Source organism: Dermacentor albipictus, chromosome 5 (assembly GCF_038994185.2).
Source record: "Dermacentor albipictus isolate Rhodes 1998 colony chromosome 5, USDA_Dalb.pri_finalv2, whole genome shotgun sequence".
Lineage (NCBI taxonomy): Eukaryota > Metazoa > Arthropoda > Arachnida > Ixodida > Ixodidae > Dermacentor > Dermacentor albipictus.
The window spans coordinates 41,403,770-41,426,914 of NC_091825.1; the positions used below are offsets into that span (position 1 = coordinate 41,403,770).

The window sequence follows — 23,145 nt, forward strand, 5'->3', positions numbered from 1 at the left end:
TACCGCTTGTAAAAACTTGCTTGACCACCTCGCACACAGATCAAGCACCCACTTATTGAACTAGAAGTTTATTCCCGTCACATGCATCTCAAAGTGTGTGTTTGGGTCGCATAATCTTCTGCACGCCTCATAACGAAATGCAAAATTCAACGCAGTGATGCTTGCTTCTTTTTGTATGCTTGGTGTGGTTTTTTATACTACAGCATTTGTGACGTCTAGCTGATCATATATAGCCAAAATATTGGTGAAGATGCACCAAAGATGCAATAAATAGCTATGTGAAGCTATCGTCCATCTTTCTTTTAATAGTTTTTTTTAGCGCAGCAGACAAACGCGAAATGACCAACAGGTTGGCGAAAATTGTAGCAATAGGACACAACGACAGCCACAGATTTGAGTTCAAGCTTGGCTACACATATATTATTTTATTTAGCGATGCGACTGTGTATACCCTTCCAAATTTAGAAGGCATTCAATTATTCAACGAGAGAACGGCATGGTGATTATACCCCGCTATGCCTTCTCCAACCTGCATGCTTTTAACAGTATGACCATAAGAATGGCTCCTGCTTTAATAGTTTGAATTAATAAAGGCAAGGTGCAGAAAACCAGGACTCAAGAAGAAGAACACAAACTGATACTGAAACTGAAACTTACAAACTGAGTCCTGGTCTTCTGCGCCTTGCCTTTGTTAATTCAAGTACGAACCAACTAGCCCAAGCAAGAGTTTCACCTGCTTTAATAGAGTTCACTTTTCGTTTTACATGTGTTGTTTTCTTCTGGGTTGGAATATTTACTCCACACCGCAATTTTCCTGCATCCAGAGGCTTCTCGATAAACACAGACGACTTCGTCGACGCTAACTGGCACTCGGTGACTTAAGTTGATTAAGTGGCTCTTCAGCCGTCAAATTCGACAAATACGTCTTTAGTTTCTTTGAGGCCAACTGCTGTCAATAATGTGAGGATTGTGTGGACTTTCTGGAGCAGGTCTCCGTCACAATCATCTAGAGTGTTGGCGTCACGTGTGATCTTTTCCTTTTGCATGGCCTGCCATTTTGCGTTACAGATTTCGCACTCCCCATTTAGCTTAGGGAACTCTACCGTTCTCATATGTTCGACGTAAGATTCAAAGGGGGGCTGCGGAAATCTAAGGTTACCCTTCGCAACGGTCCTTGCCTGGACAAATTGCAAGCTCTGTATAGTATTGTGGTCCGGTGTCCGGTGGTTGGCGAAAAGGCGCTCGAGAGAGGTTGATAGATTGTCGATGCAGAACTAAGGGAAGAATTAGCCCGATATTTATGTCTGCCGACCGTGCGTGCTTAGCACTTTTCAGTTTACTCCAAATTTGCTCGGTCAGTCTGCGTGGATCTAAAACGGAAATCCCCTTCGTTTGCACCGAGGTGAAAAGGAAACCGCTAAACGCCAGTCTCTCTTGCCGCAGTAGGAGGGACGACTTGAGCGATTCTCTTTATGCCTGCCTATTCAAATACGCTGGAGAAATTAGTTTCTTTGCCCGTAAACAGGCGCGTATCTCTCGCTGCAGAGAAATAGGCGCATCAACCCTTGTATACGAGTATTCCTCGTTCACTTGCAAAAGCGGGTGAAGAGTTTCATTTGGGCATGCGGTGCCTTAGCGCCCCCTTGAATTTGTGTTCGCATATAAATGCAAAATATGCATCGCCTCTCCCCTTCCATACGTGACGTGGTTGTACAGCTAAAAGGTGGACATCACTGTACACGGACAGGAACGGTAGGTGTTTGTTTCACAGAAGTTCGGTTACAGCGAGGCCACCAAGCTTATGGACACCTAAAGATTGGGTGCTTATGGTTCGAGGTAAGGGGACATCCCCTGCCAGAGAAACTGTAACTGTCTCGTTCAAGCCAGAGATCTGTCTAATGAAATGTGAAGCTGCCCACGTCTTGTTTAATAGCACTATGTTCCTGCACGTTACAGCACTGTCACGGTAGTTCCACAGAGCTCGCAGCGTATAGTCGAATAAGATGATCACATGCGTTAATGCGGGCGCGCACGGAAGCAAGCTCTGCGTACCCGTGTTCTCGCAGACCTTTCGTTTCAGTGGAAGGCGCCAGCTTTCACAGAAATTAATGCGGAGTCCCCCACTACGGTGTGCCTGATTACCATATATCGTGATTATGGCACTTAAAACACAAGAAAACCTTGGCTTACGTTCCAATTCACACGAGCGTGCTTTGCCTCACAGCAATATTTGTTTGGTTTTCACACATCTTCCCTACTTCTGACATTTGAGCTGGCTCTAAAGATAGCGCAGAAATTTACTTGCAGAGCTTATTCAATGTTGAACCTGAAATGTGGGCTAGTTGACATCGGATAATTATTAGCTGCAGCGCAACAGGAAGAGAATGGACGAAAATAAAGTAAACACACAGAGCTGACCCTCAAATGAATTCTGTTTGAAGATGTGCAGACGTGAATGTTCCAAAAAGCCGGCCCTAGAATAAAGCTAGTCGTGTTGTGCAAACATTCCAGCACGGAAAAAGAAGATTACAGGAATGTTTGCATAAGACGTGCAGCCTGAAAGCAGTAGCACTTTTTAAAACCTGGAAATCGCCACATGCTGATATTTCTCTGCTTTTTGTATCGCAAGTAAAATTTTTTAAGAGTCAGTGTGCTGTGTTCGCTTCGTTTCTGTCCCCTGTCTCTCAGTCCTGCTGCACGAAATGATGAATGTTGAACGCAAACACTTAAAGCTTTTCTTACAAGCACTTGGAAGCTATTAAACATGGACATAATGTAGGTTAAGTTGTGCTTATCAGCACGGAAGTGAAATTCTACGCAGCACAACAATGTATTTTTTTTTAAGGGAGTTACCAAAAATGCGTCTCCTCGTCGTCGACGTAGGAACTGGAACGGAGGGGCGAGCAGTGTTGATAGCATTGAAAGACCTTTCGGCGACTGCAAATGAAGGTACAAGTTAGGCATGTTAGTTGAAAGGCGGCGATAAGGAAGGTTCAGCGACAATTTTCACAAAAAAGCAATACTTGCTTTTGAAACATAGACTGCTCAGAGCTGAAGACAGCTCACGAATGTAAAAGTCTGTTCTCATAATTATCTGGTATACTATGAGCGGGAAAACCTATTTTTTGTTTAATGTCGCTGTTAAATACCACAAGCAGCTGCTCTCTGCACATGGGCAATGCAACCGGCCACTAATATTTGATATTAAAATTTGATAAGAGAATAGCTCATTTTATTTGCATAACAACACGAGATCCAACACCGCGTGGTCGCGTGCTATGTTCACACTGCATCCTGAATTTTTCAGTAATGTCCCGATAGTAGGAATGCACTTCATCCCTCTTCTTCGTCTATCACGACACGACGACTTGCACGAAATTAGTGTCAATGTTCTCGAATGCTGGCGCTAAAAATATTATGAAACGCTTTTCATGCAGTTCCGCATGCATCAGACATCCCATCTGGGGTGAATATGTCGCGTAATGATTTTTGACGACCCAATGTTTAGAAGATCCTGGGACCTCTGAGTGGTCGCGGCTACTCCTTCTCCCATCGGGAAAATACATGGCAAATATGAAAAAACAATCTGGCACAGAACAGAAGAAAGGCAAGAAGAACGAAAAAGCAAGACCGTCAGGTGGCGTAAATACACCAGAGCAGTTCACAACAGAATACGCATAAAACTCATTGGAACTTAATCGCGTTATAATTTAATTTGGTAAATATTGAATAAAATGTGCATTATAGTACACAATGAGTGGCGGCGCAATAATATTCATACAAGCCCAGGGATGAACAGTGGACGAGCGAGGGAAGCTCCAGGCCTTGTACCGATAGCAGGAAAACGAAACCTACCAGCATGAAATCAACTGAAATAAATATTTCATCCTGTTTTTGTTCTACAAGAATGGAATAAAAACGTCCACCACTAAGTGCACCATAGGCTTTACTCATGAGGCCGCTACTCAGTTTTGCTCACGCCAGATTTTACACTGTGTTGGTGGCGTTCATCGCGAGCTTATGGCCATAAAGACGTTACATTCACCATATGCGTAATGTTTATATTTTCTACTGACGACTGAACCCCGTCAAAAAACAACGACAGAGATCTTGAGTAACACAACTGAGCTGTTGTATAACACTGTTGAGAGACTTTCTACGTTATCCAGAAAAAAAAAAACAAGACTCGGTGTTGCCCAAAAACCATATCCACTGTATCCCGATTTCTCCCTTTTGCAGCATCATGTCAAACCACACCCTTCAACGTGCGAAGAGACAAAAGGATGAAAAATAAAGGGAATACATTACAACCTCCACTTTGTTCTCATAAAGGATATTTTACAACACGCACAGACACGGATTCTCCTAATGACACCAGAGCGTATATATCGCGTCACCCGGTATGACGACCTAATTTCATTTTTTAAATATTATTTTTGAACTGTACTGCCATCTCATAACATCTACGTTTGATCTGCTACCCCTACACCCGCTACCCGCTACATGTATGGAAAAGTTAGAAAGCACAATCAAATGTAATGTCAGCGCAAAGGAAATAAATGATCAATTTAAATAAATATTGGAATAAATAAAGTGGAAAACTGTCAGGCTTAATGTCATCTCAAATATTTACGCTATGAACAGCTGACATAAGTAGTCACATCAATGCATAGTCCTGGGAAGTAAGTATATTTAAGTCAGGACGCAGAAAAACGCGGAAGATGTTCTAAGGAGCTATGCACACAATGCAGCGACGTCATACCTAATAAAACAAATACAGTGCGCTTACAATAGATTATGAAAAGTCAACCTAGTATTTACGGAGAATGTTCATTGAGCGCACCAATCAGAAGTGCTTGATTTGTGTGCAGGCTGTTCGAATTGTGTCTGTTATTTTTTTCAGAAGGCGAAGCTTTCTCTGCTTTTTCCGCCTTCACACGCTGCGCTCTTTTCGTGTTCTGGCTTCTGGCTGCTTTCTTGCACCACCAACTATTACCACATATAGTGCTGCATATAAGTGCCCCATATAGTGCAACGCGAGAAGGCACAGGTGATGCAACACAAAACATTCCGTCGTCACTATGCCGTTGTCGTTATTCCTCGTTTCATTGCCTTCACAGCATTGTAATTATTACAATTAATTGTCATTCGTCGTCATTTCGCCGTCAACTGCGTTGTCAAATCACCGTCATCACGCTGCCATTGTCCGGTTGTCATCGTCGTCTTCATACCATCATCTCAGAACATATTCCAAATTGAACACATTTTCATCGGAAGTCACCCCTTTCAACCTAAACATGTGGCGCTCTACCATGCGCATCCCATGCATGATGACCACGGACTGATGACAATGGAACAACCACAGCAACACGACGGCAATGGCACGACGAAACTGAATCATCGTTAAAAGCTTAGCAAGATGCAACGACCATGACGACGACGCGGGGACTACAATGTCATTAGAACAGCGACATGACGGCATGACGATGTTGGAGGGACGGCATCAGCGTTACGCTAAATGGAATGAAAGCAACGGGATGGCGACGATAGAATGATGGCGATGGTATTTCGACGACGGCTTGATGATGATGGGATGACGATGCATAAATGGTGACAATGATATACGGTGACGGCTGGATAGGTACGACGCCAGTAGGATGACGAAGCTGATATCATGACAACGGCACAATGGCGATGTGACGTCGCGACGACAACGGCATGACGGCAGTAGAATCACTTTGACAGCATGATGACAATCCATATACCACGACAGCATGAAGGTGATTCTATGACGACGACGCAACGACAATGAAGGTACGACGATGACTGAACGATGACGACGGAATTACGTCGGCGGTATCACGACGATGGCTCCACGATGGCGGCGTGATGCCCGTGACAGAGGGATGAGAACGGAACGACGAGGGGCACATGAGAACGAAGGAATGATTAGAATGGCACCAAGGCAATGAACAGACGATGGGGGACCGACAACAACGGCATGATGACAGTGGTGTGCTTCTGTTGCAGCTGTCCGTGCGTACATGCTCCATCTGCCTCCCAGGCCGCTTCGGTTTGTTACACGCGGATCTGGTTAGCGCTATACCCGCTAACAGGCAATCGTGCAGTACAACAACCAGTTCCAAGGACTAAGTAGCTAGAACCACGAAAGGAGGGGCAGGGAGGAGAAACAGGCCTAGAAAGCTTTGCTTTCAAAAATCTAGAATAGGGGGTGCAGTATTCGCTCCATTTGCCGACGTCAATAAATCTATTTGGAGCTATGCTAAGTAGCAGCTAGAAGATTTAAGTGATGGTGAACCGCCAGAATATGTGCTTATAATCAATCGGAATATTTCGTTTCTTTTATTCGCCGCTTAGTACTGCAAAATTTTTTTCGTTTTTGCATCAAACTGCCACCTCCCTGCTTAGAATAAATGAAATGAATGAGACACTGGTGCACCTTAGTTTTGTTCCCTAACAAAGAGTGTCATGATTGTACCTATGATGGCTGTTACTGCCCAATAACCAGTAACGTCCCCACTATGTGCAAAGAGAACGCTACGTTCCAGCATAATCGACCTAACGAACATCAGGGTACCATAATAAAGACGCTCACCCAGCGGAGGTGGTGCAGAGTTGATGGGGAAAAATGGAGTTGGTTGTCGCGTTGTAAAAATTGCACTTATCGGACCTGAAAAAATAATAAATTAGTTACTTTCGGCGTGGGTTTGCCACTGTCTATAAAATTAGGAGCTCGAATGATGGTTCTGAAATGACGTGCACTTGAGCTCCCTCTCGTGTGTTGGAATCTGTGAGCGAACAATGCTGTTTGTATACTCTCTAAATTACTATTTATTTTTCTTCTAGGGTTGTTGTAAGAAAACAAGCCGCAGATTTCGGACCAGTACGCACTATCTGAATGAGTGAACATGCGAATTTTGCACTCGGTCGAAAAGGTGAACTGACACATGTGAACTCTGTAATCTACGAGTGGCAACACAGAATGAAATCAGCGATGGTCGCGCTTGTTAATCTGCCAACTGTTCCCGCCGATACGCGAGTAAATGAAGTTAGAAGGCGATAGCGTACCATTAACTAAGATTATGGAGATTTTTTCGCGCGCATAACAGCTATTATTTGCATAAGAAAACAGGTACGATATACAACAGAATGGCTTGTTAGAGCCGTTGAAATGCCTTCCTTTCAACGGCACTTTCATCTAACGTTGCCTTTTCTCACAGTAATTGTGCACGCACGAAATGGTCGCGTGGGCTCTTCTCTCGCAGTGCTCAGTTGTATACAACAAGTGTAAAGCACAAAGGAAGCTCACATCGTAAAGAAATAACTGAACTCACGTTGGGGTGGTGGAGACGTGATGACGGGGAAAAATGGTGTCGGTTGTCTCCCATTGGAAACTGTGTTCTGGAAAGCTGAGAAACACAAATATAGCATTACTTTGGCTAGGGGAGTTAGGGCTTGATAGCCACGTCAGTCTCAAGATTTTGTAATTAATGATAACACAAAGACAATCTGTAATATATGCTACGGCTGCTAGTTTTAATTTGCTTTCGGGCAAGACGCATATTATCGTGCCCTTCTCCGCTAAAACATTACATCAACAGCAAAAAAAAAAGAACACTAAAAGCAGGAGACCTTATTACAGTGCTTTAGGTGAGCGTGTTGACGTTACCTAAATAAGGGTTTTCATTAGGACGGAGTGCTTTGTTACTGGTCCGGACAGCGCTAATAAAGTACCCTTCAACTTTGCTACTTGCAGGAGAACAAAATGTCAGTTTAAATGTGCGACTCACAAATTCGGCGCATGCAAGAAAACGCGGATCCTACCGCGAGTGGTCAGAGCGCCATATGTAAGAATTCAACTTTCCGCTTCAATGTGTCCATTAGCTGTGCGATACATGGGAACTGCAGCGAATAACGCCATAGCATTAAGGTCCCCGTTTCGCAGAAAATCCGGCGTCGGTGTCGGCCTCGGCGGCGTTGTCCTTTAGAGCAAAATCATCCCGAGCGCATAAGTATTACTGAGGTAATTGAATTTTTTCAGGTAAAATGCATCAGAATATTCGTAAAGTACTACTTAGACATAACCTGCAGACATGATAGCGTCGGACTGTAACTTGAATATACGAGAAACCATAATTCTATCAGGCGGAAGCTCAATGACAAGACCCTTTTCCAGTTGCCGTTTGAAGTCTAAGGGGCCGTGGACACTAGGGGTAGATACTGGTGGGACCTAGGGAGTGGGTCTTTTAATTCATGAAGTGTGTTAGAGGCATGTACTGACGCGTACAGGAGTAATTATCAATATCCTGATTATGAATCAGATAATTATGCGAAATAAATGACGATTGTAGTACTTTATTGCACTTGAACAATCGGATGCGTTTGAGCGCATAAAAATGAGATTTTTTGCGAAAGGAAAGGCGAAGTAACCGTCTTCCTTCTCGGGGCACACCTCAACCGTGCCGTGAGGGAAGGAACGCCTGCTCGCGGACGCCGCAAGGATGAACGACGACGCCGCACTCTGCATAAACTACTGGAGCGCGCTCTCGTAGTAATTACGTAGTTATCTGACTCAAGAACATGACAAGTGAACGAGAACGCGATGCGATCGGGTCCCGATAACGCTATCGCGTTGCACTCTTAAAGGCGAAGCTTAAGCGTCCTCTAAGTTTTTTGCAGATGGTCACAGCGCTATGACTTTGGTATAAGCTATGACAGTTCACTGTACGTACTGCCCGGCCGGAAAGCGAGCCTTGGAGTAGGCGGCAGCTCCTGCAGAATCGTAGGTCTCAAAGATGGCGCAGGTCTCGGCACTGTAGGCCTCTGCGTCACGGGTCTCTGTGTCGTCGGCCTTTGTGGTGTGGGCCTTGGCGTCGTCTGGCTCGGTAGCGTCGGCCTCGGAGTCGTCAGCCTTGCCGTCGTTAACCGCAATGTCGTGGGTCTTGGTGTTGTCGGCCTCTGTGTCGTGGGCCTCTGTGTCGTGGGCCTCTGGGTCGTGAGCCTCTCCGTCGTAGGCCTTTGCGTCGTGGGTCTTTGTGTCGTAGGCCTCTGAGTCGTAAACCTCTCCGTCGTAGGCCTTTGAGTAGTAGGTCTCAGTGTCGCAGGTCTCAGGGTCGTCGTCCGCTGTGTCACCTGTCTGAAGTTCGTCGGCCTTTGCGGTGCTGGCTGAGGTGTGGTTGGTGCGAACGTCGGAGGCCGGAATGGTGCTGGCGGCCGCGGTGGTGGCGGTGGTGGTGGGGGTGGCGCGAGTCCTGGAGCTGATCGGAAGGAGAAGAATTGCGACCAGATGCAACGAGCGGAGCGAATAATTTTGCAATCGGACACTCGTACGGCGTGCGGCAGCCCTGTACTGGAAATAGCAGCGTTGGCTGTCGATATTATCCTTGTGGGGAAGGACATATGTGATATTTAAAGTGCAAATATGTTTATATACAAGCAAATACATACAATGAATAACCCTGTGTTTGCAGCTCTTAGTTCACCTAAATAAGTATTGGTTATTTCTGTAACCGCCCCCCTCACTGCAGTATTCCAAACTGGAGCCTGTGATGTACATGAACAAATAAATACCACACGATGAGGCGCTGAGTGAGTTATTGTTGCCGGTATTGTTGCTATCATTTGTACCTCCGGCTTATGTCTATATTATGTTACTTTGCCAAGTATGGAAGAAATGACTAGAAACTAAATAAAAGGTAACAGGCCGCATAAAGTCAGAATTCGGTTGACTCCGCATTTTTGGCCTTATTGTCTGGCAGATAAAATTTTCTTCATGCTCATAACTTGCAGTGTAAGGGCAGATGCGCTGAAAGCTAATTAAAGAAGCATAAATTAGGGAATGCTTTTTTCGAGACAAAATCCTTCGTTTTTTTCTCAGCTGTAATTCGCGAATAAAATTACGCGTAAATAACACGGTAAAATTGCAAACAAAGGAAGCGTAATTGGTCAGATCTATTTATCTCATTTAATTTTCATTGAATTCCTACACAATGTCCCGAAAACACTTTGCATTTTCCGGGTATGTTAGGAATAACTACGAATCATTTTTTTTTAAACTCAGCTCAAGCGGAATGAAACAAGTTCAAAATTTTGAAAGAAAGATGAAAATCTGCCGAGAAAGCATATCCGAAATAAAATAATTTCTTAAACAAAGTATTTGGTCTGTCACTTACTTGTGGGTATAAGCACTCGAGGTGCTGTAGTCGGTCGCGGAGCTGCAACAGAGGCATGATATAGGCGTTAGCGGAGGTAAACAAGCCTCGATCAATTGAATTTACAGTTAAACCGTGTTATAACAAACTGCAGAAGAACTTCAGTTTGGCCTAGTTGGTGTTTACTGCATATCACATCCACCGATAATAAAGACGGGGATAGCGGAAGAGAACACATAAACGAGTGTACGAAAGTGTACGAACGTTCTTGTAATTAGAGACACGGTAACTAACCCTAGGTAGTAAAGGTAAACTTGGAGCCCTCTATTAAGCCGTCCTGTATAAAGAAGAGTCTAGTTCCGGGAGGGGAAATCCCACAATTTAATTATGAACCGCGGGCCACTAGCTGCTGAGTGTACGCGATCTATCCACAGTACGCATTCCAGACCTCTTGCAGAACGAAACATCAGAAAAATACTGCTGCTAGCATGCTTCAGAAAAAAGAAAGAGACGATGTCATTCATCCGCGACATCCATTTCTCTAATAGCCTTTTTTTGTGACGCAGCTTCGTCGGCAAGATTGACACACCTTCAGTTGCCTGCATGCGACCCGCGTCACATTTTGAAGAAGTGTTGCGAAACGTCCCTCTAAAGCTTCATAAAGCGACCTATTCAGCACTGGACAAGAGCCGCGAGGAGCTTCAGAGAGCGCATGTACAGTTCAACATGTATTCAGTGCAATGGTGTTCCAAATCACTCGCGTCTACGGGCTGCACCATCTCAGAGGCAATGGCAAGACTTCTGGGGCCCTCTTAGAGATATTTATGGCTGAAGGGCAAAGGAAGAATGTAGCCTTCTGTATTTTACGTCTAGATATATATAGGTGCGCCTAGGTACGCTATGAACGCATAGCCTCACGCATTTAAGAGTCTACAGATATTGCTCAATCTACGATTTCGGCATGTGTGTACCCAAAATGGCGGAAAGGAAACAACATGAGCCGAATTTGTCTATGGAACATACTTACACTTTGAATAGAAAGATGTGATACGTTCCTAAGGAATTTACAAAAAGGACGCAAACTGTGAAAAGGGCTGTGGAAATTTATTTACGTATTGTCTTGTGCACGGGCAATTGGAACACACTAATGTGCGCCTGTCACATTGCTTAGTGCGGTGCACAGGTGCTTCGAAAGAGGTCAGAGCGAGTAATCAGAAGTCATGTGATGCAAGTCTAGGCGATTGTGCTCTATTGAGAGAGGAACTAGACACGCATTGTACTCACGTGTTCGCTTTAAGAGTGGGCCCCTGTGTTTGGTTACTTCTGTCGTGTGCTCTCCGAGCGGCAGCTTCGTCTTATTCATTTAAACACAGTTTATGTGAATTTCCTTTGCTCAATTTTGCCTCGAGCTCTGAGGATAGGATCACGCCACGAAAGGGTCGGGCCACAAAGAAAGGTAGGCTCAATACTGCTAGCTTTATCATAGTTAGTCAATGCGACGATTAACTCAATGGTTTAGAGTGATGACATAACGCACGCAGTTATTATGAGCTATTAAACGTTCCTGTGGTCATCACGTGGGCTCTCTTCTGAGCATCCTTTCTGCCTTGCAAATATTGTGAGCTTCACAGCTAGTTCTCCATTCTACTGTCCCCACGTCGCGAGTCTCTAACGCAACAGCTATAATGACTACATTGTTGGACGTTAATCTGGGCATTCAAAACGGTTTGTTACCCAGCACACGCAAGCACTTTCCTCGACTCAAGAGTAGTGGGATTCTCTGGTGTTACGTTTGAGAATATTTTGGCGCTCGTGAAAATATTCCTGCTTATAACAGTATTGTGGGCCAAAATATTCTTTGTGCCTATTGATGATTTAGTATTTTCTTGAATTTCTTGCATCTCGAGCTCCATGCTGCAAATATTTTCTCTAGCACGCTTTGGCTACACGTGGTAAGCTCTCTCGGTGCATGGGTTCAGAGTTCTTGACGCATGAAACATATATCAAAAGTCATTATTTGCAGCAGTGGTTCTGTTTTCGAGGCATAACTACGAAGTGCCTAATTCCAGCCGCTACGGCTGAAATGTGTACTTTTCCTGGACAAAAGGTTCACCGTAATGGTGAAAACTTGTTATCCACATATATCATTTTGCTGCAGCACTGTTGCAGATTATCGATAACGTTAAAGTGGATTTGTTTGCTATGACTATGCTTTCGTCAATGTAGAGGGAACTCACAAGGAATTTGGTACTTCCTTTCACGCAATGGGTCACGCAAGACACAGAAGCATTGCATTCACGTATAAGACACACACACAGATGCACGCATAGACAGTGCAAAGGTGCTGCGATAACTGCATTGAGCGGATATAATGATCGAAAGTAGTAAAGAAATTTAGCATTTATTGTGTAGTACACACATACGCCAGATCACAGGCAGGGAGCACAGTGTCTCTACAAAGCTTTATGTCTAGCCCTCATACGAACGAATTACATTTACAACATACGCTGCTAAAGATACATTCTTCAAGCAAATGTACAATCGTAGGCACGACAACGTGCGAATGGACGGTGCTGTGTGGGTACAAACGCCAACGTAGGTCCTAATTATCCTTATTTCGTTCAACGCATTCATACTGCTACATCATGTAGGTTAGGCTCCTCAAAGGTAGCATGCATCTTCCGGGTGGCCCACAAATTTCTAAGTATGTAAATAATGAAATCGCCTGCATTTCGTTACACAACGTATGTCATCAGTCAATCAGGGTGGTCGTAAGGCTCGGTTCGCTACCGCAAATTCAATAAAAATTATGACTATCTCTGGAGATGAATTGTTGACTTACGGCTCTCGGTAAAGAACGTCGGCCTTGTCACTGAAAAAAAAAAGCATACCGAACATGTTAGTTGTGAAATTATATTGGAGTAAGCTTATTGGCTTTCTTCGGCGTGAAACTTAATTTTGAGGAAGACAGTCAATCAGCTGGGCATGAGGCCTGCAGAAGTGCGGTTGCAGGGAAGAAAGGTATGTTTGATGTATGCTCAAGTTTCGGTTTTGTTTCTTATAAAAAACGTTGATAATCCTCCGAATACATACGCCACCATGTATTCAGAGAAATATCAAGGTTGCTAGGTAAGAAACGACATCGAAACTGGAGCATACAGTGTATATATCTCCAACGCAAGAGAGGTAAGTAGCGTGGTGAGCGTAATGAATAGCTAAATTGACGAGACCAGTAGCTAAATTTCTTGAAAGCAAAAATTCATGTTGTCATGAAGTACGAAAAAAAAAGAACAAAAGAAAAAAACGTGCAGTACATTTTATAATACTTTATAATACTTTTATAATATTTATAATACTTACCAAAATTTGATGGCGTTCTTCGGCCGGACGCTGGAAGCATGACTGAACATTGAAATTAATTCTTGAGCAATGACAGTAACACATTGGATGCCGAGAGGCGGTCACATTGATTACTACTTACCAAAACGGTTGTCCGGTTTTGCCGAATCTGCAGCGCAAAAGAATAAAACCGGCACATAAATGCCACCATTGAGCACACTGTTGCGTTGTAGTAGGAATGGTGAAGAATAAACCATGCCGCCGCAACTATGAGCTATTTATCGAATCCTTGACTGTAAGGACGAAATTGCACCCAGAAAAACAAGCAAGACTAAAGCCACAACAGTATAGGCGAGCACTGTCGTCTGTCGTCAAATCTAATTCACGGCTCATGTCTGTACGGCAATCTATCTATCTATCTATCTATCTATCTATCTATCTATCTATCTATCTATCTATCTATCTATCTATCTATCTATCTATCTATCTATCTATCTATCTATCTATCTATCTATCTATCTATCTATCTATCTATCTGTCTATCTATCTATCTATCTATCTATCTATCTATCTATCTATCTATCTATCTATCTATCTATCTATCTATCTATCTATCTATCTATCTATCTATCTATCTATCTATCTATCTATCTATCTATCTATCAGCCTCTTACGCTGGCCCAGGGACCCAAGTTGTCTACTTGCTTGGGCCACTAGGTATGTGCTCCTGGTTGTGATGCCGTCGGGGTTGTTCCATTGTCGTCATTCCAGCTTCGTTATCTGACTCTCGTCATAGTGTTATCGTCGGACCTTCTATTTCAGCCCAGTGGTACAGTCCACTAGTTTAGTTCACTAGATATATGTGCTTGGGGGTGGTGATGCCGCCGTGGTCGTTGCATCGTCGTCTTTCCAGCTTTGTCACCCGACTCTCGTCATGCCATCTTCCTCACGTTATCACCTTCACATAGACGTCGGCATGACGTCATTATCAGACTGTCGTTTTATCACGTTCACCACAGCACTAACATCATATCATTATCCTCATGCCGCCGTCGTTCCGTCGAGGTCAATCTTTCTTCGTCATTGTCGCTGCATCGTTCTCATTCAATCGTGATTACACCAATCTCATCATGCTGTCGTCGTCAGTCGCTATGATGCCTCCATTGTGAGACCATCGTTGGGATGCCGTCGTAATCGTGTCATCATCATCACCCGAGCTACACCATCCCACTCTCGTGACCCATCGTCGTCACGCTATCGTCGTCACACAGGTTTCTTGATAATCATCGCTGTGCCATTGTCATCATACACTAGTCATCATCCCTTTCGCTTCATGCCGTTGTTATGCTGTCGTCATACAGTCGTCGTCATGCATTCGGCTTCATACCTTCGTCGGGATGCCGTCGCGGTAGTTTCATCATCATCATTGTAACTTCGACATTCGACTCTCATCCCGCCGTCGTCGTCATATAGTTGTAGCCATGTCATTGCTGTCCTCGATCGATTCACCATCGTCATCACTTCGACGTCATCATCCTATCATCGTCATACCATCCTCCATCCATCAACGTCATTTTTTCCAGTATTGTATAGTAATCATAGTGTTATCTTCAAATCGTGATTATGCCGCCGTTGTCATGTCATCGTCTTCAGTGCGTCGTCGTCACACAGAAGCTATCAGGCATCAGCTGTTATACCGTAGCCATCTGGCCGTCGTCGTCGTTCCCGTTTCTCAATGCTGTCGTCTTCATACCGTCCTTATCATGCCAGTATCTTCATTAAGGTACTTTCATTTCATTCTCATTATGTTGCCGCTGCCACATTGTCGTCGTTACACCATCATTATATTTAAGAATCGACAACTCATTTTCGTCATGCCGTCATCATTATAAGCCGTTTTCGTTCCACCGATATGATTCCTTCTTCATTCCATCGTCACTGCATCGGCTTCAAACAGTCGTCGTCATGCCATCGCGCTAATGGGTCACCTTCGCAAACGAGTGCCATAGCAATGTGGGCCGATATCGATGTATGTTGCATGTAGGCGAATCAACGAACCATTTAGATTTACCGCTACCCATGGCAATAAATGCGAATACGGTCTGGCACCACAATGCTCGATTGCCGTTCGCGTTGCCGTCGACAGTCATCGTGCGGCGGACAGTTTTTTTTAAACATTATTGCTGCTTAAATAAATAATTATTTTTAAGAACATTCAATTATTTCTGATTTACACAAACTATTTACCTGGTTGTATTAGCTCTTCTGTTACACTTTTTGCACACTACTGTGTTCTATATCGCGTGATTTCCTCTGATAATGACACATCGATACTACAGACTGACCTTGACAATATTTCTGATTGGTGTAACACATGGAAAATGAAACTCAATGCGACGACGTGCAAACTAATGAAAATTTCTACCAAACTTTTCACTAACGCTCGTACGTATAACACAAATGGTTGCCCTCTCGAAGAAGTGACTACTCACATATACTTACGGGTCCACAATAATTCTTACCTGTCTTGGCAACCACACAATAATTATATTGTGAGTAATGCTAACCGCATGCTTGGGTACCTGCGCCCTAATTTTTCAGTGGCCCCTGCTTCTCTTAAACTCCTTCTTTATTCTTTGTTCGCTTCATTCGCTCCAAACTAGGGGCCCTTTAACGTAAAACTATTCCTATTCCAATATCTTCTTATTCCAATATCCTGACGTCAAATATTCGAAACCACCGACTCAAGCGTCGGGCGGTGACAGGCAAGGTTGTCTGAACAAACCAATCAAACGCTCTCCTCGTTTATAGGAGGTCGCTTTTGTTTGCTTTAAAAACGAATAACATTGCCTACACTGAGCGGTTTCTCTTATCTAATTGGCTGACAAGAAGCGAGGAGCACGCTCAAGAGGAGAGGGATTCGATGGGGCCGAGCCAGTGCGCAGAAAATCGATAACCATATGAAGAGGGTACTGCCAGCACCCGCGATTGGTCCGCTTTCCCTTAGCTTGAGGTGGGTGGTCGAAAATCGCAGCGGTATTCAACGGAAGGTTAAGAATGCCGCTAAAACGTATCCTCAACAAAGAAGAGTTTGCAGAGTGAGGTCGTAAACGTGCCGAAAGTGCTCGAAATTTAACACGGCTACGCAAAAAGTTTTACTGTACGCAAATAAACCCATGCTCCCCGGCAGGGTACGAGTAGCCAGTGCCTAAACGATCGGCAGCAGCCATGTTTTATTCCTTTCGGAACGCGGCAACCTGCGGCTATTAAGCAAGAAATTCAGTCGGAATATTATTGCTCTTTAACACGTACACGCAACTTTGACGCACTCAGTTTTCGTGGTTTTGTGAAGTTACGTGACAGGCAGGTGACGTGTGTGCAGCCCGAAAACATTTGACCAATAGCCGAGGGCTAATGGCGAAAAGGCATCGAATCAGAAACAACCATTTATCTTTTATTCGGTCCAATCATGCATAATCAGAGTGTACACATCATACCAGATGGGGAGCTATCGCGGTCTGGGTGACGTCGCGTGACTGATAGGTGAAGTGGGGATGACCCGAAAAATGTTTGACCAATTGCGATGGGCTGATTGAAGAATTGGAGTAAAAAAGTTTGGAACACCTTTACTTTATAGCACCCAAGAATATGCATCAGCTGGGTGGGATTCATTTACTGAAAGTCTTGCTAGCCACCTTGAAGCTGTGCAGAATCGTAGACCACACTTCATTTTTTACGACTACCCCAGCCTTTCCAGCGTCTCATCTATGAAAACGGTGTTACGGTTTCTGTCAATTTTCTTAGGTAGGAAAATAGCACGTCTCTCCTTATTTCATACGATTTAGTACCATAACACTCGTCTTAAGCACGAACTACTTTCCGACACTTTAATCATATCATCTCGTATTGATCGTCATTATAACGTGTTTGTTCCTCGTTGTCACTAACCAACACTAACCAACACTTTCATTATTTCATTCCTCGAACTGGCAATGAGTCGAACCACTTGCCCACCTCCACTGTGCCTATTACGGACCGCAGTGACTTAAAAAAAGCGCTTCAATATGTTACCTCATATTTGCGTTGTGTTTTTTTGCCTATTTATTGTTACCACTCCCTTCTGTAGCGCCCTATGGGCCTTGAATGCATTCAAATAAATAAATAAATAAATAAATAAATAATGTCACTTTAAGAACCAAGTAATCGGAAACCAAGTGGATTATTTAATGGCTTTATACTCCGCAGGAGATGCAGCTCTAGCGAAATATACAGGGAAGAAAAGGAAGTGTGTGCTACCTCACCGGCCGCATTCACTGCGTTTGTAGGAGGAAGCACTAAACATTTTGCGAACATCCCTGCATGCAAAAGTTTTACAAGTGTCATAGCAAGTCTCGGGTAGAATATTAATGAATGAAAACTAGGCTTCGAAACATCACAGCATGACGGTTCCACTGCTTCATCAGTGGGCAGTGAATATCTAGCCACTGCGAAACGCTTCTGTACGTACACTTTTGCACATATACTAGTATAATAGGGACTTTTTCACACCCTTTGTTTTTGATCTATCATTTCACTAGCCTTGCAAAAAAGCGATGTGCAAAAGCAGGTGATAATGAGTAAGTTGTTTGAAATCGTTTCTTAGGAAAAAGCACATGGCTTCGTTTGTTTTTTTTCTGTTTATTTTTTGTCTGTGAGTGTTTCGTCTTTGAGAGGTATAAGCTCAATTTGCAGATTTTTTTTTAAAATTACAAATCCACCCGGTCCCGGCGGCCGCATTGCAATGGGGGTGGTATGCAAAAATGGTGCACCACCATACATAGCATGCACGTTAAAGAAGGCCACGTAGTCAAACCAAATTGACAGTTCTCCATTGGGCGTTCCCTTATCACTGTAGTATCGGGACGCAGAACCCAGAGTTTCCATTTTTAAATAGTTTCAAGCTGTGCGGAAATTTCCAGTTCGCAAATAATGGGAAGAAGTTGATATTTAGGTGGCACCATCTACCGCCTATTATCTGCCGCATATTGCCGCTTATTCTCCGTCTACGCGTTCCCTAAAAGGTTAACGTGTAACGCTGCATCTAGGCACCTCGTAGTATTGGCCTCGAGCTCCACCACTGGAAAAGCAGGCGCCACCGTCGGCGTGACGTGCTATTAGGGATCACGTGGACATAGCGGCCGCGTCGGCTGCTTCGGGAGCGCCGAAGCGAGCTGAAAACGAGAGTTTAAATTCCCTCGTACGCTGCGGTCCTCATTTAGTGGCGAAATTTTCCCGCTTCGAGTGTCTCCTTTATAACGCTTGAAAGCACTTCAATAGATAGTGGCTGCCTTTGAAGGCGCGCAACATGGTAGGCTACTGCTCGGTGCCGCAGTGCCGGACTTACGCAACGGAGCCCGGTGTCAGCCCTATTCACACGTAGCTGCAGTACAAGAAGCTGCGTGAAGCTTGGCTCGCGAAACATAAAACGGGCAAACGGTCATCGGCTACAACTCGGGTATGCAGCAAGCACAGACGCGAGAAAGATTTCTGCTACGCCGCCGGGTATGCGATGTTCGGAAAACGCGGACTAAGACGCTCGCCCGAGTCCGCTGCCCGACTAATGTCATGACGGTTTGGTCTATGAACTTGTCGATGCTATATATACTGGCGAGTTCACTGGAGTGGTAAGGGAATGGTAAGAAGCGCATTAAAAAAAGAATGGCATATGCGCATGTTTGTGTTATGGATTATTGCACTGGATTACCAAAAAAGAAGCAGTGGGAAATCGCACGCTGAGAACGCCGATAAGCATACAGTGCGGCGCAACTCGAGCAGTAATATTGAAACGTCCAAGAATTTAGAAGAAAAAAACATGGAATCGTCGCGACGGCACATAACAGTCCCCGTAGGCGTCGAAGCCTCTACAATGAAATTATTTTTGATTAGCTCTGATAGTGCCCACGCAACAATGGTTGCTTTTATACTGTCAAATGCTCATATTCTGCGGCCTAAAGCTCGTGGCACGGTGCGAGAAGGCGCACGTGGTGAAAGCGAAACAGTGCGCGGACAAGCATGCAGACGCGCAGTCGGTCGCTATGAATCTGTGCGATCGCTGCATTGGGGCTTCATTCTATCGGGCTCCATTTAGTTATACAAACACTATAAGGACATATTTCACATACTCTGCTCTCAGCGTTTGCCTACCTTTCACGCAAGAAGCCGGGTCGGGAGACTTCATCGCGGCGACCACGCGCAGTGGCGTTCACTGTACGTATTCGGTAAAGAGACATAGCGTCTGTAAACGATTCTGTGCTTTCAGTTTGCCCAAGAATATTATTTAGACAGTAAAAATTTTATCTCGTTTCAAAAGTACTTGCAGAAATATGCGGGAGAGCTCGTGCGTGGTGTTTTCAGTGAGCCCTCACAGCAAAACCTATGAGGAGCGCGCCACGTGATCCCCATACTACGCCAGCGAGGCGCTTCCGATAGATGGCGACTCCGTAACTCCTCGCCGCCAATAGGGCACATGGCTGCCATTTCCGCGGTTGAAGGAACCGCATGTTTTATCCATCGACGTAAGCAATAGCGCTGAATGAAAATTAAAATTTCAAGTATTGCTGTCTATACCGCTGCAAACGCAGCCTCCGCGAACCGTGGGCACGCGCTCTCAAGGAGTCATGGAAGGAGCATCGTTCGTGCATCGGGTAATTCGGTACGACATTGTGCTGCTTATTCCTGGAACGGCACGGGGAAGCGAGTTCTCGATGATGTATTAGTCACAATTACGGCGCTTCTTCCTTCTGGAGAAAGGCCAGAATTTGGGCTCGAAAGCGAGTTCGGCGCCCAGCTTAGCCTGCCGCCCAGGCGTAGAAACATCGGTCTGCGTCCAGTACGCTCTTGAGATTCCTTGCGAGAGAGATTCGGGCTGGATTAAGCGACAGCCGCACAAAAACTTTACCTGCGCCTAATGATGCATTGAGCGTATACGTTGTTCGGAGTCATTGGGTTAAGCTTCTGCAGCGACCATTCGTAATCACTGTGCAAGCATCACCTAATTATTCTTGCAGCCCCGACAAGCTACTCTCGTGATGTGGTATTGTCTGTACATTTTAGTCGTTTCCTAGTCTATTGTGGATGTTGTAGCAATGGTGTAATCGTAGGTGCTTTTTCTTCGTGTACTTCAAGCGAGTGATGCAAGAGTCGACGTGCTACCGTGAGCTCCTTTATATGCAGCTGCAGCCCAATGTATAATAGTACAATGTGCTGCGTTCGTTTTTAAATGTTCAACAACATGAATTAAACGAACAGATAGGTTACACTTTGCTTATATGAAAAAAATATTTGGAACCAGAGCACAATTATTTTTTGGGCTGAAGCTTGCATCGAATTGAGACCACAATATCTTATCGAATTCACTCAATGACATTCATTATATGGTCACTATACCAGCGATCAGCCATGAAACGGCTGCTACGACAGCGAGCGCTTCCCCTGATCACTAAGAATAATTAATAAGAAGCACTGCTTTTTATGGGTACAAAACATGCACAAAAGATAAAAAATGAGCTCTCAAGGAGCGACTTACTAAATCGGAAGTCGAACGGTGTCGACCCAGCTGCCAGGAAAAGAAAGAATTTTGTTACACATTGGCAAACAAAATCGTATGGTTCCGTCGTATCAACCAGCACACTTGCTGATTGTCAATGTCAAGTTTAAAGAGGAATTACTTTTAGAAATTTCGTCCTTGCAGCCTGAATTATGATTAAGGAAGCTCTGCTTTATGATGAAGCCAGCTTTAGAGAACGCGCTATCGGCGCTTTGTGTGTACGGCTTCGTGCTGCCAGTCAAGCACTACAAAATTTGTTTTATGCCTTAAGTGGTTACAGAAGCACAGGAAAATTTACGAGGCCTGTATTTATACACTGCCAACTACAATGCGCAGTGTAGATTGTTTGTTCATACCAGATAAATTTCTGAGGTTTGAAGAAGAAATAAGCGAACCTTACTCCGGGATATCACAACCGGACTTGGACAGTGACTTCACTGCAGCTGAGATAAGGCATTTACACTTTAATGTAAATGAGAGATCTGCCCTGAGTCCGGATGGCTTCAAAAATAAACTTTTGCGAAACCTGGACGATGATGCCATAGACGCACCCACGGTAAAAATTAATAGTCACTGGAGATCCGGCACCGTCCCACCGGAATGGAAAGAGGCCAAGGTGGCGTTTATACCGAAACCCGGCAAACCACTAACAAAGGAGAACCTCAGGCCCATATCACTTACATCCTGTATTGGCAAGGTAGCCGAACATGCTATTCATAACAGGATAATAGAACACATAGAAAACCAGGAGCATTTCAGGCACAATCTCGTAGGCTTTCGGAAGGCATTATCCAAACAGGACGCCATGCTCATGATCAAACGCGCTATTATTAACGATTCTAGCAGGGACGTAAAGGGCCTCCTGGGTCTGGATTTTATCAAAGCATTTTATACGGTGGCACATAAAGATATCCTACATGAAATCTCAACCTTGAACCTGGGAAATAATTTTTACAATTATGTGAGTCGGGTCCAACTCGAGATAGTCGCAGGCGGTCCATACAATTTGAAGTTGAAGTTTATTTTCACCACCAACAGTACAGTGTGTTTTACACAGAACAGTTGTGGCGTGGAAAGTGGGAAAACAATTTAGGCAACAACGGCACACCACAAGGTTCAGTATTGTCCCCCCTCTTCTTTAAGATTGCCATGCACAGGCTCTCGGAGGAATTGTCCAAAATTCCGAGCTTGGGGCACGTCATAAACGCTGACGATATCACAGTGTGGGTCCCCAGGGGGTCACTCGTAGCACTAGAGCAGGCACTACAGGCAGCCGTAGACACCACAGAATCCTTCCTTAAGGGCACCGGACTCAGGCTATCACCTAGTAAATCTGAACTGCTGCTCTTTAGACAGGGGAGAGAAGGTGTCAGAAACCTTGTGCCTTTAGAAACTCTGCCAATTAAAATCACAGACAACACAGGATGGGTCATACCAAGAGGAGCGACAATTAAAATTCTGGGTCTTCTCGTTGACGCAAGGAGCTGTAATGTTACGGCCCTAAACCGTGTCACAAGTCAGGCCAACAGTACATTAAGGCTCCTGGGCAGGGTCTCAAGTAGAAATGCAGGCCTCAAGTAGGACAATCTCATCAGAGCATATCAAGCATTTTTCATCAGTCATGTGACGTACATTACATCATACCTGAACTGGGGGAAAGGAGAGAAGGTTAAGCTAAACGCACTTATACGCTCCGGACTCAAAATGGCTCTTGGACTCCCGCATGGAACAAATACCGAACTCCTCAACAAGTTAAGACTTCATAACACTATAGATGAGTTCATTGAGGCACATTCGATGTCACAAATTGCAAGACTCTCCAACACTAAGCCAGGGTGCAAAAATCTAGATGAAGCCGGAATACTGCCTCGAGGAGGAGACGTCTCTAAGTTCAACATTCCCAAGGAGGTGGAGACAAAATTAGTTGTAGACCCCATACCTAGAAATATTCATCCTGTCCACAACAAGGGCAGAAGGGACGCCAGGGCCAAATGCATTGTGGGTAAACTGCACCAACAACAAAGCTCAGATCTTTTTGCCGATGCAACT

General features: G+C 44.5%; 1 protein-coding gene across 11 annotated transcripts in view; it reads right to left on the reverse strand.

The window, feature by feature from the left end:
• The window catches only part of LOC135902102 (proteoglycan 4-like), a 73,077-nt gene that overhangs the window by 23,719 nt on the left and 26,213 nt on the right, over positions 1–23,145 (reverse strand). For 9 of the 11 annotated variants that reach the window (XM_065432008.2, XM_065432010.2, XM_065432009.2 and 6 more), the window contains 9 exons: positions 21,076–21,105; positions 13,654–13,680; positions 13,533–13,574; positions 13,015–13,044; positions 10,194–10,235; positions 8,754–9,278; positions 7,356–7,430; positions 6,617–6,691; positions 2,854–2,937 (listed from right to left, as the gene is read on the reverse strand). In XM_065432008.2, coding sequence (XP_065288080.1) covers positions 2,854–2,937; positions 6,617–6,691; positions 7,356–7,430; positions 8,754–9,278; positions 10,194–10,235; positions 13,015–13,044; positions 13,533–13,574; positions 13,654–13,680; positions 21,076–21,105 — 930 coding nt within the window. The remainder of the gene's footprint in view (positions 1–2,853; positions 2,938–6,616; positions 6,692–7,355; positions 7,431–8,753; positions 9,279–10,193; positions 10,236–13,014; positions 13,045–13,532; positions 13,575–13,653; positions 13,681–21,075; positions 21,106–23,145) is intronic. The other 2 variants (XM_065432012.2, XM_065432011.2) reach the window with 2 other exon arrangements.